The 17,327-nt window shown below is 41.9% G+C and overlaps 2 protein-coding genes and 1 long non-coding RNA gene across 9 annotated transcripts in view; 1 reads left to right on the top strand and 2 right to left on the bottom strand.

Annotated features, from left to right (window-relative positions):
- Nucleotides 1-200: 200 nt before the first annotated feature.
- On the bottom strand, nt 201-2,542 carry LOC124306592 (uncharacterized). The gene is made up of 3 exons (XR_006908646.1): nt 1,960-2,542; nt 1,577-1,782; nt 201-1,504 (listed from the first exon to the last, which is right to left on the bottom strand). It is a non-coding gene; the product is annotated as an uncharacterized LOC124306592 (long non-coding RNA).
- An 886-nt stretch (nt 2,543-3,428) lies between these two features.
- LOC124306462 (neutral ceramidase) overlaps nt 3,429-17,327 on the top strand; it is a 40,590-nt gene continuing 26,691 nt past the window's right edge. Inside the window, exons 1-8 of one of the 7 annotated variants that reach the window (XM_046767258.1) lie at nt 3,429-3,445; nt 6,604-6,761; nt 10,448-10,616; nt 11,191-11,334; nt 12,207-12,383; nt 13,449-13,576; nt 13,811-14,009; nt 14,610-14,816. In XM_046767258.1, coding sequence (XP_046623214.1) covers nt 10,482-10,616; nt 11,191-11,334; nt 12,207-12,383; nt 13,449-13,576; nt 13,811-14,009; nt 14,610-14,816 — 990 coding nt within the window. In that variant the 5' untranslated portion in view covers nt 3,429-3,445; nt 6,604-6,761; nt 10,448-10,481. Of the gene's footprint in view, nt 3,446-5,727; nt 6,325-6,350; nt 6,534-6,603; nt 6,762-7,616; nt 7,934-8,282; nt 8,302-10,447; nt 10,617-11,190; nt 11,335-12,206; nt 12,384-13,448; nt 13,577-13,810; nt 14,010-14,609; nt 14,817-17,327 lie in introns of those variants that run through there. The other 6 variants (XM_046767225.1, XM_046767240.1, XM_046767248.1 and 3 more) reach the window with 6 other exon arrangements.
- LOC124306543 (cuticle protein 8-like) lies at nt 15,050-16,257 on the bottom strand. The gene is made up of 3 exons (XM_046767362.1): nt 16,212-16,257; nt 15,836-16,135; nt 15,050-15,463 (listed from the first exon to the last, which is right to left on the bottom strand). Exons 1-3 carry the CDS (start codon nt 16,218-16,220, stop codon nt 15,176-15,178), a joined length of 597 nt encoding a protein of 198 aa, XP_046623318.1. The 5' UTR covers nt 16,221-16,257; the 3' UTR covers nt 15,050-15,175.

The raw sequence follows: 17,327 nt of genomic DNA on the forward strand, positions 1-17,327 counted from the left end.
TATTGTATCCTTAAGAGTGCGAAAAAGATATCCAGATAAGAAAGCGATCAAGAGTTCAGGATAGACAAAAGTAATATTGTTTAAACTAAATTTATGTATTTGTAATATTCAGGACACCTAAACCAATGACCATACAATATTATACAACATTCATCGTTCGTGCAGACATTTCTCGCTAGCGTACCTCTGCCAAAATTCGAGCTGTGTACTCAAACTATGATTATAATCATCCGATATAATATTTTTCATGGTCTGCCCATGACAGTGTATATTGCACACATATTTTCTCATCCAATAATTAGATTACTTATCACATATTCAATGATATTATTGCTTTTCCTTAGTCTTTCACTCCAGCTCTATCTGTTAACCTGTTAAATAACTACACACTGACACAGGAACACTTGTACTAGAATTAAGTCATACTGAATAAATCGAAACTTTGAGCCATGAATTTATGACTTTTCTCTATCACCTTGTCGAGACCCAGTCAAAATTTTCTTTGTATTTTGGATGGTACTTCTGAACCGTTCCATGTTAGGTAAAACTTGCTGTCTTTGCGAAGTTTGTACTCTAATCGGACCCTCGAAAATGAAGAATGGGTATATACAATCGCAAAGGACCAACAACTGATAATACCGCAAGATTTTCTTGTTTGTCGGCTGAATCTCTTGACCCATTGCGCGCGGCGTGTTCGGACTGCGCGCAATCGATTTTTATCGCAAAATTACGTGTGTATGAAAGTGCATGAAAGAATTGTTTCCAGCGTTATCAAAAATCGTCAAAATTTTGGGCAAAACTCACGACATATTGTAATACGCCGTTCGCGGCGAGCTCAGACTACGCAACGGTTCTCTATCCAAAAAAATAAGTAGCTAAACTTTGTCCGTAAAAATCTTACAGGTGTTAGATTCATTCCGTGTCTGTTGCGGCGAAAAACCAATGGTCCTAGAATCAGTTTGAGACGCGTTTTCAGACTCGTCGCGACCTTCGTATCAATAATTAATCAGAGAGCATTCATACAACACAGTTTTGGCATCATTTCCCATATTCATATCAGTACAAAATATGTAATTAGAAATACATGATTGAAGATACTATGCAGATTATAGGGTAACGTACTAACTAATCAACTAATTAACACCCATCAATATCACGCACATAAATTTTCACCTCCACGATCCAACTAACGTTAACCAAATTGCACTAAACGTGGTTTCCCAAGCAAATCGTTCAAGCACATTTTCAGATATTTTGAATCTGCTCAGTTTAACGATAAACGCTTGATCACTGTTATATGTCTTCCGTGCCACTTATTAAGGACCTTCTTCCATTGAAATCCGTGTGATTTGCAGTGTTCATTCATCTTGTGCTGCTCGACATCAGGCGTTTGTGTTGAAGACTTCCAGCCGATGAACTTGACGCGAATTTATCATTCTCCAGTAAAAAATGCAATCGACGTTCTCCATACTGCCAAATCTTGGCTACACATGCACGTGACATTCTGGAAAATTAAACACAAGTCTATATCGGTTCATACACGTCGTAGCTGTGAAATTCCGTATGCTGTACTCACTTCAGATCTCCAATAATTCATCGTTTGATGATGCTGTACGAGTACGACGTAACATAGGTTGCTCAGTATTGCCTGTCAGTCAATCTAAATTCAAGATCTTCCAGCGTACGTGCTGAGGTTTCGGTATTCCAAGTACTGCGATGCTGTACACTTGAAAATTTTCCGTGACTCGCCTGTTTGTCAGACCTCACTCAAGGCTCACAACTCTGTAACATAAATCGAAAGAAGCAAATAACCCGTTCACGCATTCATACGATATACATAACTTTTGATCCCGGAAACCGATTCGCGTTTGCACAACAGCATAATTTTTCGATTATTCTATAAACGTGCTACGCATGCTCACATATCTATCAATAAATATACTATTTCATTCGAAGTACCTGTATTGTAGTTTCGTTTATTTCCCTCGCATTAATTTAACGATTATCCTGAATCCTTGAACAAATTGCGAACGTAGAAATAGGTAGATATGCTAAGACAAGAAACCCCGTTCGTTAAAAATAAAATGATTATAAATTTGCAGCGATATATTATCTAACGAAATGCCATGATGGCGAGAATCAATTTATGGTAGTCTGCTTGCATGAAAATCATCATCAGCAGTCCGGTCGACAAACGGTCGACCCTACAGACCATGGTAAAAGGTGACGATATAGCACAGCTGAAAGCCATTATCACACGAATTAGTGTCTGAGTGGGCCGTCAATGAAAACGCACTCAAATGGGGAATGGCCGCTGACTAAGAGTTTAAATGAATAACAACAACAATAATAATAATAATAATAATAATAATAATAACTACAAAATATAAAATAATTAAGAAGCACGTCATCCGTTACGTCAGGGGAAACTGCTTCCCCTTTTCATGCCCATAGAAATATGACCAGCACAAAACGGAGAATATATCTATCTCATGAGGAAAAATATGAGCCTGCATCGGAAATGATAAATTAATAAAAAAAAAAAAAATGAATTACCATCACAAAATATATTAGTGGTCGAGCTTCCTCGTCTAACGATAAATGCTGATTGACATGCGGGTGGAGCGGCTGGCATGCGGCGTTGAAACGATTGGCGGCAATTTTGTGCCGACTGGGAAATGATACAACCGTGAGTGGTGGCGCAACGGAAACACTTTTACTTTCTCTTTCTCTTGCATGCGGGCCGACGACTGCCCGTCGAAGAAAGTATCTTCGAATTGATTGTGCCGAGCACAATACTGGCTCTCGTTCAATTTCCCGATACAGGCTTTTGCCATAGCTTCGCAGAGAGCTGTCTTATTTTTTCAGTCCGACGTTCGTTTTCTTAGCTGACGATAAATGGGAGAGTCCAAGTGGTGTGGGGGATTCTCCGTTCAGACCTCATGGATCTTTATCTAACGTGTTAATGAAGAGAGCAGACCCTGTTATCTGTCTGGATGTGATGCGTACGATGAGTCTGGCAAGGATTTTCAAGCTCATAGAATTTCGAGGCGACGATTAATGTTTGTGTCTGAGGAGTGATTGGCTCCTTTTTACTTCATCTTAGTTCAACAGACGGTCTTTCTCCGTTTGGAGTACCGGTCAGAAAAACAAACCTTTTGTCAAGTGAATTGTCACTGACAATAGATTATATTTTATCCAAACTTCAATACATTTTTTTTTTTTTTTGTGAATCATTATTAGCATAATAGAGGAAGAAATATTTGCGCTCTGTATTCAAGTAATGAGAATATTGTTTATCATTGCGTTAGTCAAACACAGCTGCGTTGGCTGTAAGCGATCACAAATTTTTCTCCATACTCTTCAGTTTTGCCCCATTTTTCGAGCCAGGCACACGTGGTTCTAGATTAAAATTTTTTTTCCACGGAATTCCACGTGTCGCGCAGTGAGTACATTTATTCAGTGGAATTTCGTTACTTATATCGTACCAATAAAAATTTTTTTGGCTTCGAGTATTACGGATGACTTGAAGGATGTGACTTTTCAACGAGTCGAACATGAGCAAACTGTTCAGAGTAGATTATTGAGCAAGCCCGTTTAAACTGCGCTCAAATTGCGTTTTTAAAATGAGGTCAACGATTTATGGTGAAATAATTATGCAAAGTGGGAGAAGTGAGAAAGGGGAAAAAATTAGTTGACTCTCTGCGATTGCAAGGAATGACATTTGAGTCGTTCTACCGTCGTCGACATTCGCTTTACATTCAATATTAAAAGTATTAAAAAATGCGGGAATAATGCGAGGCCTGCAATTTTGCGACTGTCAATCAACTGTCACGGTTTCCTAGACCTGGAATTCTGCATGTTGAACCGGAGCTTACACGCATTTTGCAATATCTTTCCACACCGAATTCTTGCCTCTCTGATTTATCGCCGTATGCGGCAAACGTTTCCTCGACCTGCATTATCGCATGAATATGGTAATGTTGGTGGTCCAGAGTTTGGCACATCTCTACGGCTGTAGCTTATACCCACTTATTACGGTGTGCAATAAATCTCGAGGAACCGCGGCGCGAAAGTCTGCACGCTTCGTATGCATTCGTTACGTGTAGGTAAAAGAGACTCCACCTCTCTCGGTGAAAAAAATATTGTCATACATGTTTGCGGAACGAAGCGTCCTTCGCGCTTTTAATTATTATTTATTAAGTAACCGTAGGTTGCGATATTCCAACGCTTTGCAATTTCAAAATCATCCAGAGATTGCGTTTCACTTTTCCAATAACACCGTAATTCTTTGATCTCGGCTGAAGCTGTTTTCGCAAGAGGTTTCAAACACTGGTTTACGATTATCTGCAGATGAAAGTATCTCGAATACGGTGACGATCGGAGTCAATTGGTGTTTCAAGTGAAATCCATTCCTCGGATGAAACGAATGACAAATTTTAGAAACTAAAAAGAAATTCAGGAGGCATTTGTATCCCCCCTAGAATAAACTTGAATATTTCAATAAATTTCCAACGAGCGGCTGAGTTTTACCTTCACAAAAATCAATTATGATCTCTGTATGGTAACGGAGACACTGTTACATCGCACAATCTTGCCTCTTCTCTTGGTCGTAATTTATCGAATGTGTTGGCTGAAGTAAAAGCTGCAAGTTACATAGACTTGAATAATAGTCAGAATAATTCATCGGCTGATGAGATGGTCGGAAGGTTGGTTGACAATTAAATCCTCAGACTTAAGATTAGCTTTGTCACCTCACCCAGGCGTAGGATTAAAAAAAAAACTACAATTTTTTGCCCATCCGTCTCTACCCAAAGTTTCGGAATGAGAAACGCTAAGCGTGTTCCAATTCTATCCACGTTGAAGATGAGCGCTTGACTTAATTTATCGAGTGGGTTTTGTGCTAATCCCTCATCGTCAGAGAAATTTCATCCTAATTATCAACTTGCTTTCGAAGCTATCGTTTGCCGTTTCTGATGCGTGATCAAGTTTACGCAGTAGTTAATTACGCCATATAAATACATGGAGTTCTATCACCGTTTTCACGGTCCTTGTTTACAGATTCTTCTCAAGTAGCACAAATACCTGGAACCAGAAAGCAAACGACGCGTGTACGTCATCCATATCGCAAAATGGATTTCGTTCGAACCGTCGAAGAATCGTTAACACTGTCTATGCACATGTCATGCAAATTTGAAAAGTGAGCTGCAATCTTATTTTCTAACATTCACGATACCAAATATACTCGCAGTGAAAGTCCCAAGAGAAGGGATTACGTACGTATATCTCATTTCATACTCTACGCGTAAATGCAAATTCCGTACCAAAAATTCATCACAACCAGTAGTCGCTTATAGGCAATGCATATTTCAGGTATAACACCATTACGAAACGAGAAAGGTTACAGGTACCGCCAAATCGTGGTCTTTTTTTTTTCGTTCCCAGTTCTAACTCTCCGGGTTCTTTTCTCCTAGAACCGTAACGACGGAGAGTCGACTTTGCCCCCGTTTATCGGCCTTTGTAGGTCCATCACCACCACCGTGCACCGGTCCAGCTGCATTCCGTTTCCAGTCCAAGATGCACTGGAGGCTGATGGTCATTGTAGAGAAGGGTGATGGGCTACTCGACCATGCCCCTTCCCCAGGTTTTACCTTTTTCTCCTCCTACGTGACGGTGGCAGGTAGTCGACGTCATCGCACTCGCATTATTCGCGACTCGTATACCGATTCCGCTGCTTAACAGACCAGGTGACGCCGGCGTTGTGGACGGCTGTCGTGTCATTCTTTCCGATAGTTTAACCGCGGTGAAATATAACGTGTATCTCTGATAATAATACTCGGTCGGTCAGAAATCTGTTCGGAAATAGTCCCGGGCACTGTAAAAGGATGCGAGAGACTTCGAAGCAGGGGGCGACAAAAACCCGATCGGTGATTCGTTGAACCAGTTTCAAGCAGAGGTGAAAGTGCTCCGATTACTCTTGCTTGCTTGTTGATTTCGCCTTTTTTTCCCGGCGCAAGATCAAGTTGATCCGCAAGACAGAGTGACTGGGGAGCAAAGACGGCGAAGTGATCGGAGGTCGAGACACTGTAAAACAATGATCAGCCACCGTGTGTGAGTACCGTTACCATGGTGTGATATTGATCGGAGTTAATTCGACCGCAACGCGATGACGGCCACCTTGTCGTTGGATTAAACAGTTAGCTACGGAAGCTAGAATCATCGGAGGGGGAATAATAATCGCATAGTTCCGAACCTCGGTGAATATTCGCCGAGGATTTCAGGACCGAGTTGTCGGCCTAGAAACCGTGCCGGTATTTTTAACAGGTGAAGAAAACTGGTTGCAAGAAGAAGTGAAAAAGAATGACATAAAAATACCAGCGGAATGAATGAGAGCCAAAAGTGTTACAGTACATGTATACCTAGTCGACGAATTATCACACTCGCTTTCTAACAGTTGACGTGTATAATATAAATTCAGTCGCGTCACCGCGCTCTTCGTAACCGTTGGCCTTATACAGCTTCTGTTTGTATATGTGTGATTTAATTTTATTCTCTTGATTGAAATTCCCTCGTCGAACTGTTATTGACGAAGATTAATTCCAGAGTGACGTTGATCGAGATATGAAGTGCTGAGAATCTCGCGGTCCTCGTACTGCCGACAAATCTCCGAGTACAAGGCTCACATCTTGTGAGGATCGTGACCATGCATCGGATACCTTCGAAAAATCACGTTTCAAGAAAGGATTATATTCACGTTACAGGTAAGAGCGGGACTCCGAACATTTACCTCATGCAACTTTTTTCTACAAGCCTCGATTCTTATTAATTATACACCCGCCGATGGATTACTCCCACGTTTTTGACTAATATAAACCAATTTCCGACAAGCTGTTCGACACGAGGGTTGTTAACCAAAAATCTTTATCAGCATCACCTCCCCTCCCTTCCCTCCGCCATAATTCGATTCAATTACCGCGCCTTTTGAAAAAAATCTATTTAATTCATTAGTAAAGTTACGATCAAAGAAAGCCATTGAATTGAATATTCTCGACATTATCTGGGCTGTATTTTATCTCGGGTAAAAGTTCCGGTGAGACGTGAGCCGCAGTAACTCGGTCAGGTTGTAAAGAATTCTTAATCTCCGTATCACTGCGATGCAACTAACGTAATCGTGAAGACCGTAGCTGGTAGGTAAAAAGTAAAAGTTGTCCGGCGCACAAAGGCATCGGGTTTCTAGGTCAGCCGTTTGATTCGAACGTTGTATCAAACTTCCGGCGGTAGCCTGATGCATCTTTGCGCACACTATCGTCTACTCCACATGCGTTTTAGGCTTGTGCTATTCTGCCGAGCAGCGCACGTGAAGCGCTAAGCGTAGACACGAAGCCTGATCGAGATGACAATCTTCTTCGACGTAAAAAGCTTGTAAAATAATATCTACGAGACATTTTTCATCCTTGTTTGTGACAATTTCTCATGATAAGCTGGAGTTCATAAATAGAAATGATTCATGGCAACTACCGGCTTGTTGTCGCCTCGTCGAATCTAAAATGACTATAGACGATACAGCATCGGTGAAAATTGTCAGTGGAATTAACAGCAGCGCGGTTGATTCAATCATTCGTTTGTTATTCGCGGTCTGATCCGGTCATTCACATTCGCGTTCTCTGCGTCGCGTCGCAACGGTTTGACTTTGGCACGTGACAAGTTTTTCTTTAAATAACTATGAACGTTCTTGCGGTGTCCGGTAATTGATTGGCCGGATTGGCCGGATTCGACTTTAAGCTGTTCACGGGACAAAGGAACTTTGAAAGCTTTATGAGAGGATCACGATTACTCTGCTAGTCTCTCGACCGCAGACTTTCATCTCGCGATTTCTGAAGCTCTGCCAATTCTGCAACGGAGAACGTGAATTACAGGAATAATTGCATAACCGGCAAGTATACAATTGTGCAGGCACAGCTACGCCGTATAATTTGCCGCGATAATACCCGACCGAAATCCGATCTGGCACTGCTGACTGTGAAGAGAATTTGAGCTGAACTGTTACTCTGTCCCTTTCCCGTCGCGATAATATATCTGATAAAGTATCATCCGACGATCCAATAGTCAGCTGTCGTCTTCTGAGGTACAAAAATTACGAAATTTACACTTGGTTCTGCGTCATTGTCGTTATCAGGAACCGTTTCATTTATAGCGATCATCACGGCTTTGATTTATTGTTTGAGCTTATCGTTGGCGGGATTGTTGTATAGATTTTGACGCCGCACGTTTCAGCAGTTTCGGACTTGATCATCTAGTGCGGTAATTGTGATCGATTTTCTATTGACTGTTTTTGTTTTGGTTTTTCATTTTCTTCTGGTTTCCATTTTTCTTCCTCTCTCGTTCAACCCTTGAATGGATAACGTGAGTTTGCGTAAAATGCTTACAACCTGCTATATCGCAAGGTAGAGTATATTATTATAGGTACGTATTTTTAACAGCGAAAACCTGTTCAGCTTTCCAATGTGAACGTCCCACTCATACCTGTAGTGAAAAATATTTATTGTTTTTACCTTGACTCATTTTTACGACGATGTTCAACGTCCAGGCTGACGCTTCATGCTTTACGCACTTACGATGGCCGGGGTCTGTAAGTCGAGTTTCGAGTATTTCCGTAATTATAAACTCCCAGCGAAATAAAAAAGAAGACAAAAAATCATCTTCCAACTCTTTGGAATTTAATAGGATTTTCGTGAAAATCCGTCCAGATAGAGAAGAATTTACTACGTCTCTCGTACGTATTTATACAAACGGATTATGAATAATTCGCATTAATGCAGATGTTTTATAATTAACTTGCAAGTTCAATATTTCATACCTCGTACGCCGGTTGAGATGAGGAGGCGGTATTGTGTAATACTGGATATCGTATCGTCGGATAATTGTAATGCGAGTCGCGAGCTCAACAAAAAGTCTGAAAGCCGATTAGGGTACATGTGAAAAATGAAATTCGGCGCTTTGAAGCTAAAATATCTTCCCGTGCACGTGCGGGCAATTTACCCTATTATTTTTTGGAATAAGAGACTGTTTATAAATACAGAGGCACGTAATATTCGTACAAAATAACTTTTCGTATTGCGCATTCATCGCGGTTTGCGAGTAAAATTTATGAATAAAAAATAAAACCACCGCCGTATTATGGATATCCGAGAACCATTTCCGCTCTTGTGTGGCTGTAACGGATGTTTTCCTTGCTCGCTTTGTGACGGTGAGCCGATTCAATGTCTCTTTCAGCCAACAATTCATTCATCAACCACTCGATGCATGAACAGGCTTATTATTTTCTTTATGTGTTTCAAGCGAGGTCGCGGTGCAGTTTGCATTTGTCCAATACTCGCAATATTGATTCGCAGGTTTCTCCGGAAGTATATTTACAGGTAATAAGTATACGTAATCATGCGGAAATTATGCCGAGTATCTTCTAATACGCAAAGAAGATTTTCACTGGGGACTTACGTTATAAATAGGAAAGGAAAAAAAGACACGGAAAATTTTCAAATTTTATAACTCGAAGCTATTGTCCGGCGGTCTGAATATTTAATGGACGGACTCTGATCGTTTATGCAATTATGGTTACCTATTTGGCTTTTGGGCTGACGCACCGTTACGCACTTGACTTCGCTCTTTGATCATTAATATCGTCACAGTCGAACAGAGAGTGAGATTTTTAGGTAGCAGTGGTATCGGTTTAGTGAATAATTACACGTCAATTCCTTGTGCCAATTTCTCGGGCAAAGACCATCCCTTCGTTCCGTCGTCTCTCCGAAAGGGGCTTCAGCTGGATTCCCATGCGAAGGTAGCTGTACCGAGTAGCGTATCCGAAACAAAGAAATCTATGTTAAATCCGCATTTTATCCTGCCAACATCGTAAATTTATTTCCAAAGTACATCCTCCGCAGGATGGAAGAAGGTCCTTGATTCTGTCTTTGATCGACGTGCGCGCGTGACAAAAAAAAAAAAAAAAACGAATAAACACAGATTGTCACGTCAGAATCGTAAGTGTCTTGATAAGATTCTTGTTGAGCAATTTTTCGGGAAGTGTGTGATGAAAGATGTGACAAGATAATTTTGGAAGGGGAAGATAAATAAAAACAGAAGTAAATACGGATGACCAAAGTTATGGGAAAAGGGCGAGAGAAATAGAAGTCTGGTAGGAAATTGAGGGAGCGTTGTTGTTTCGCGAAAGTAATTTCCAAATGGGAAAAGTGCGTTGGCGGATTCGCTCAATAGTAATTCGACGCCCTCCTTCATTCCGGCTTCCATGCCTGAACATCCCTTCCAAGAAGCCGGACGAAATGGGGATTCTCACCAATTTATTTCACGGCTGTAACGAAAAAAATCGCCAGGATCCTCCGAGCTTTTCAAGTATCTACCACAGCTCTCACTCTAATTTTTTTTCTCGTTCCAGTAAATAGCTGCTGCAGGAAGCTAAGCCGGGCTTGATGGATTCGATGTTGAAGTTTCACCGGCTGCTAAAGCTATGCTTCTTGTTAACGGCATTGTGCGCTGCGGAGGCGTCGTACAACGTCGGTGTCGGGATTGCCGATACCACAGGACCCGTGGCCGAGATCGTATTTGTGAGTGACCTTTCGTGTCTTTTCATCGAAGTCGGAAGGCTTCTCTGCGTTACGGGTTGTAAAATTGCCTTCGTATTCGAGCATGTATGGAAAAAATTGCCAACTATTTTGCTATTTTATTAATAAACAGTTGCTAACTTAGAGGACCTTGGATAACCTTCTTGCAGTCTTGCTGAAAGGAATCCGTGAATTCTCTTTAGTTTACAAAAGCCTCAACCTCTAAACAGCTGGTGGGAAGATGGGCTTTGTGTTCAAGGTATTTCATCAAAATTTAACCGCAGAGATTGCCGAGGCATGTGGTCGGAGTTTAGATACTGCATGAGGGGGATATTTTGGAAACGGAAATTAGTGTCAAATATCAGCGGATAGCATCAGGCAAAACCGCGTTTCGCTCGTTTTCTCACGTTTTAACGCCGCGTTTGATGTAAATTCGAGCTTGAAATTAAGTATTCATCAAGCTTGGAGTTCATTTTTTCATCAATATTCGAGGAAGAAGCGATATTACAAGAAATACAAGCTCTTCCGCGACACCTTTGACGATCAAACGTCTAATGTTGTGAAAATAAATTTACAGATGGGATATGCCAGGCCGGAGCAAAAGGGATCGGGACTTCATCTCAGGACTTTTTCCCGAGCTTTTATCATCGATGATGGAGAGGAACGTTTCGTCTTCGTCAGCGTAGACAGTGCTATGATTGGACACGGTGTTAGGCTGGCGGTAATCAAACATCTTAATTCACGACGGTCAATGATATTTTTTCACGGTCTGTGCAGTCACGCTGGTTTCATTCAGCTATGATGAATTTCCTCATTACCCGCATCTTGAAATGAAAAGACAAAAAATGTATCGCTGCAAGAGTGACTCGATAAATTTCCAAAATGCCATAATTATGCGCTGGATGATACTTTGTTTCATGGTCGATGTATCAGGCTTTTGCAATTAGTATCTTATCGTTAGACAGAAAAATCTGTGCTAAACGATTACCGGAGCGTGCTTAGAACCTGACTCTAAGTGGTATGTAAATTTGTATTATGTTGGCTTGTACAAATATGATTGGCTAATATTTACTGACCGTGAAACAAATATCACGGTCTAACAAATCGGGTCTCATATTTATATGAATCAAATACAAGGTCTCAGGTTTTACGTGGATTTTCTTGCATCGTCGTGGTAGAGAAACCATTGAACGGTCCGCAACGCGATAGCTACTGCTCCTAAATTATTTTGAAAAATTTCCGATCATCAAAGAATTTTCCCAACGAAACTGAAAACGACTTATTTGATTTTTAATTGACTAATGAAAACACGATTAGTTACACATAAAATTACTACAGTTCGTTAATGAAACGCTAATCTTGATGGAAGGTGTATAACTTCTGAAATATCCTCAATCGCGTCAAAGATATAATCGTCTGTTTGGAGTATCAGTGTAAAATACATCAACGAAATTTTCCCCCAGCTCCGGTGGAAAAGTCCGATGAACTTTTGTTTTAATGATCCAAGTATACGAATGACCAGGTGGAACTTGTAACTACGTCGTTACTCGTTTTACGTTCGACGACAATTGATAGGTTCAATTCTAATTACAGGTATTGAAGAAGCTGTCAGGGCGTTTCGACGATATGTACAGCGATAAAAACGTAATGATCAGCGGTACGCACACTCACTCAGCTCCTGGGGGGTACATGATGGACGTCCTTTTTGACCTTACCACTTTCGGCTTCGTCCAAGAATCATTTAACGCCATCGTCAACGGGATCACAAAGGTGAGGACATCATTGGCGCCATTTAAAAGGGACCCGTTCAACTTTGAATACATTGTATCAACAGCGAGGAACATCGTCACTTGGGGAATTTATGTAAACGCAAATAGGGCAAGGGTTTCGGATCCTGCCGAACCCCGCAGGGGACTTTGGCTTTAAAATTACGGTTTGACCAGAATCAATCGAACTGGGTTCAAGGTTGTTATGGGAGATTCAAGCGCTCCCTTTGTAGGAAGGACCTTTGAAATCATGCTGGATTTTGAGGGTCCCTTTTCCCTAGGTCTCGAGAAGGTTGGTTCCGATCAATTACTTCCACCGTGATCGCGGTATAGTTTCAGCTGAAATATTCAGCGGATAGATAAACACATTGGGTTCATTCCGACATGAGTGAAATTTTTTTTTTTTTCATTAACCGTCAGATCTCAACAATTACATTAGTTAAATGATCTTATTTCAATTTCGAACAGGAATGCCTGTCGGAGAAAAATACCGTCAAGATTTCTCAAATTCAGAGGATTGGAGTTTCGACTTTAAGATTTTAAGCTTTTTTGGAAATCAGATTAACGATCAATTTTGAACCTTGTTATTACAATGAGCTAGTATGTAATTTCACTGGAAGTGGTAATTCGATCATTTACATTCATCTGCCTGCATCGAATACCGATGACGAACGATTTCGAAAAAGTTTTCGCATAGAGCTCGAATCTTCGTTCGGATCAGAGATTTTTTTACCAGGTTATAAAACTCAATTTTTTCGCAAAGCTATTAAAAAATACCGACACGTATATTTTTTCAATTTGTCAAAGTCACCCCCCTGGATGAATCCATTACGTTCGACCAGTCTGGCCTGACGTTGGACACTTTAGTATACGAACGATATTCGTAAGGCCGATAGCGTTAAAATTAGAATGACTGACATCCGGTCAAGATTATTGCAACCGGTTATTTTTCATGCGCAGGGTCGTTCACCCTGTTTTTCACGACTAAACGGAGCCGGGAAATGTAATCGGATTAGTTGTCGATGTCTTGCCTCGATTAAGGACTGATGGATTAACCTTTTCTCCACAGAGTATTGAACGAGCTCACGACGCCCTTGTGCCGGGGAGAATTTTCGTTACTCAAGGAGAGCTAATGGGCGCAAACATAAACAGAAGTCCGAAAGCGTACATGAATAATCCTGAAACCGAAAGGGCCAAGTAAGTTGAGAGTTTATTGTTTGTCCAACCTAGCGATGGAGTCGCACGCTACTCCATTGTGACCAACGTATATATTCCGAGCATTACCCTCCTTGACTGTAAAATGACTCTCTTGTTTACACAAGCAGAGATTAGCTGAATTTGATGCTACACAGCGAAATAGCTGTTGCAAATGAATCGGGTTGATTCTGTCTCCGTCAACTCAAACTTACCTCGTTCCTCTATATTTTTCAGGTACGCGTACAACGTCGACAAGACAATGATTCAGCTCCAGTTCATCGCCGCTGATGACAGATCTCTAGGTGTAATTAACTGGTTCCCTGTTCATCCGACCAGCATGAACAACACCAACAAGCTTGTGTCCAGCGACAATGTCGGGTACGCCTCCATTCTGTTTGAGAAAACGATGAACAAGAATTCCATGGTTGGGAAGGTAATCCCGTATTTCTCATTGCCAGATTGATATCAATTTCATGTACACTCGTGGCTCTAGAAAATTGCCTCTAATTAGTATAATAAATGATGATAATAATACGATGTACAATATTATGAGTCGAATAGCCACTTTCGTGATATTATACCTCAGAATAATTAATGACGTGGCGTAATGTCGAATTATTTTGAGTCAGCATTAACTGGAACTCGTGTTTTAGTAATTTCCTGCCGAATAAGAACAGAGCATTTAAAAAATGATGTACTCATCCCGTCAGGATTGATGATTGTATTCATTTAAAGGGCTGGAAGCACGCAGCGTTTTGAACAAAAACCAATTCAATTCATCCGTTTATAAATAATTACCATGTACTCTGACTTTCTCATTCATTGGCATTCAATAAGGAATGTCTAATTCCGGACACTGTAATATGGTTTAGAGTCTTTGTTACCTACCACGATAAGAATGCGACCTCGCGCACGTACACAATTTGTAATACAATTGTCTGATTGCGTCATAATATCACATGAAAAGGCAGAAAATTGGACTATCGAATCAGGCTTGGTATCCAAATATCAGACACCCCTATTTGCTTGACAGGGTTCCTTTGTGGCTGCTTTTGCCTCAACGAATCTCGGGGACGTGTCGCCAAACACGAGAGGACCAAGATGCGAATTTACAGGGGAAACCTGCTCCGGCGCCGACACGTGCCCCGGTAAGCACGAGATGTGTTTTGCATCAGGACCCGGCAGAGACATGTTTGAAAGTACGAGCATGATAGCAAATAAAATGTACCAAAAGGCACTGGTGAGTGATACGCTTTGCATTTCACAAACACCCATTATTAAACTTTACAGAACGTCCTTCATATACCCGACACACGCAATGATTCGACAATTTTTTTCCCTCAATCACTTATTGTGCACACACGTCACGCCCTGGCGCTACTTAAGGCCGAACGTAACGCTGCACACCATGGTCGAACTACCTCAACGGCAGTAGTATGCGAAATAAAGTTTTCAGTTCAACAAAGTAGGTACTTAATTGGAATACAGAACATTTCTTTTATTGTCGCATTGATACATTAAGGCTCGAATAATTTATTTACATGTAGATCGTTTTAACCGTTCAAAATTCGCGTCGGTGTTATCGGCCCTCGATAACGTCTAGTAGTACTTGTTGTATCCGTATCCGGAATCGTAGTGAGCTGGCGCCGCGACGTACTTGACAACCGGTGTCGGGGCGGGGTGGACGGCGTGTCCGATTTTCTTTACGACGGCGTTGAATCCGTTGTGGTCATCGGCGGTGTACTCGACAACGCGAACTGTACCGTCGGGCTCGTTCAGGCTGTAGGAACCCTTGACTACGTCTCCGTCTCGGACCTCCTCTTGGCTCTTAACGTCACCGGTGTGGGGGTCGTGGACTCCGTAGTTGTAGGAGTATTTTGGGTAGGCCTTGAATAAAAGGGGTGGTCGGTTAGTGGTAGAGGTCAAACAGTACAAACTAGCTCGTTCAGTCTAGTGCAAGATTCAACGTTGTTCCACTGTTTTGTCACGGATCTAAAAGACACTGGTTGGTGTGTTGCTCTTCATCGTCAGTGCTGAAGAGTGACGTTAGTCGGCGTAATGGCATAAGGTTGCGCATTGCGAGAGATTAACGAATGTTCGTAGTCTTCACCGATGAGCAATGACATAAGGGGATGTTTTAAGTCACAACAACCAACGTCGAATACTTCACTCAGAGAGTGGAACTGACCACTGGGGTCAGGTATCGTCAGGATGAATTTCTGGCGACTCGGGGCATGTTGTGTGAAAAAATGTACTCACGTAGCTGTCGTGGGCACCTTCGTAACCGGCTCCGTAACCAGCACCGTATCCTCCGTATCCTCCGTATCCTCCGTATCCTCCGTATCCAACCTTGGCGACGGCAACCGGAGCGACGGCGATGGCCGGGGCAACAACGGCTCCGTGAGACACGGCGTTGCCGTATCCACCGTAGCCAGGGTATCCTCCGTAGCTAGCGTAGCCTCCGTAGCCGTGGCCTGCAAGTCCGGAGTACCCGGCACCCTCGTATCCGAGAACACTAGCCTCAGTGGCGACTGCGGCCATGGCGACAACGACGAAGAACTGAAAATCGAGGAGAAGATAGAGAATGAATTGGAGGTTCGAGTGGCCGAGGATCTGGTCCGCAGCTTCTACTAACCCGGAACATGATTGCGCTTGTGTTTACGGAGCAGTTCTGGAGCGGACTGATGACATTCAAGTCCGGGGCGTTGCTTTTATAGCGCAAAAGTCCAGCGTACGCGGATCACGGTAACGACTCCTTCTGTGTATCACCAGTTGTGTAATTCAAGGCCTTGTCGGTGTTTTTTCTTCCCGTAACACTGCGTCAGTTTTTTTCACTGCCGTTTTACATCGTTTTGTTTCTTTCCGGCAAAACTCCCAGTTGGGCAGCTCATGCCACTTTAACCCTACTACCTCTGCACCGCGTTACCACGATTGTCCGGCGAAGGTGGAGGAGGCACGCCGTTTCCGAAGGACGTTGTAGATACCTTTTGCCTCCACGCCCCCCGGTAAAGAACTGGCGTCACTTCACGAAAGTAATTGAAGAATGCGGGCAAGTTGCGTTTTGCCCAATATCACTGTACTTCGCCTATCTACGCACGTATTTGTTTATACATGTACAATACGCGTGTTTATAACACCATGCTGAATAATTATTACAACTCGAGAGTTTCACACACTCGAGTTCGAGGCTGTGAATAAAATATTATTTATACATCCACTGTATCAAGGATTTACCGCTTCAGTCGGTCTCCGATCATATCCATTATACGGCTGCTTTCCTAACTTTGCTAACGAACCACCTAGTTAAATTCACTAATTAAAAGCCTATTCGGTCATTCATCGAACTATTAATTATTCGTAAGGAGCTTGTATCTCGAAGCTTATTGCACGATGTTATATTATTTTTTAGGGAAAGTCCTCGTTTCCGGACTTTTGATTCACCGTCTTAATATCAAGGCGGCGTGGCGCGTTCAGTTGCGTTGCGTGAATTCTTAATTATATTTACACACTCGCTGCAGTAGGAGTTTTGGGCTGTGACTAATTTAAGTGTAAAAGATATCTCAAAGTGCAATGTATCCTTCCCTAAGCGAAAAACGTACGATACGACGCTCCATGCGTATACGAAGAAGGAAAAACGATTGGAAAATATCAATCAGAACTGTTTCTCCTTCTCAAAAACTGATCAACCAACTTCGAAGGAAACACGCTATGAAAAAGTTTCTCCATTTCTACCGAGATCCACTTTCTATAA

Source organism: Neodiprion virginianus, chromosome 1 (assembly GCF_021901495.1).
Source record: "Neodiprion virginianus isolate iyNeoVirg1 chromosome 1, iyNeoVirg1.1, whole genome shotgun sequence".
In the NCBI taxonomy this organism is placed as follows: domain Eukaryota; kingdom Metazoa; phylum Arthropoda; class Insecta; order Hymenoptera; family Diprionidae; genus Neodiprion; species Neodiprion virginianus.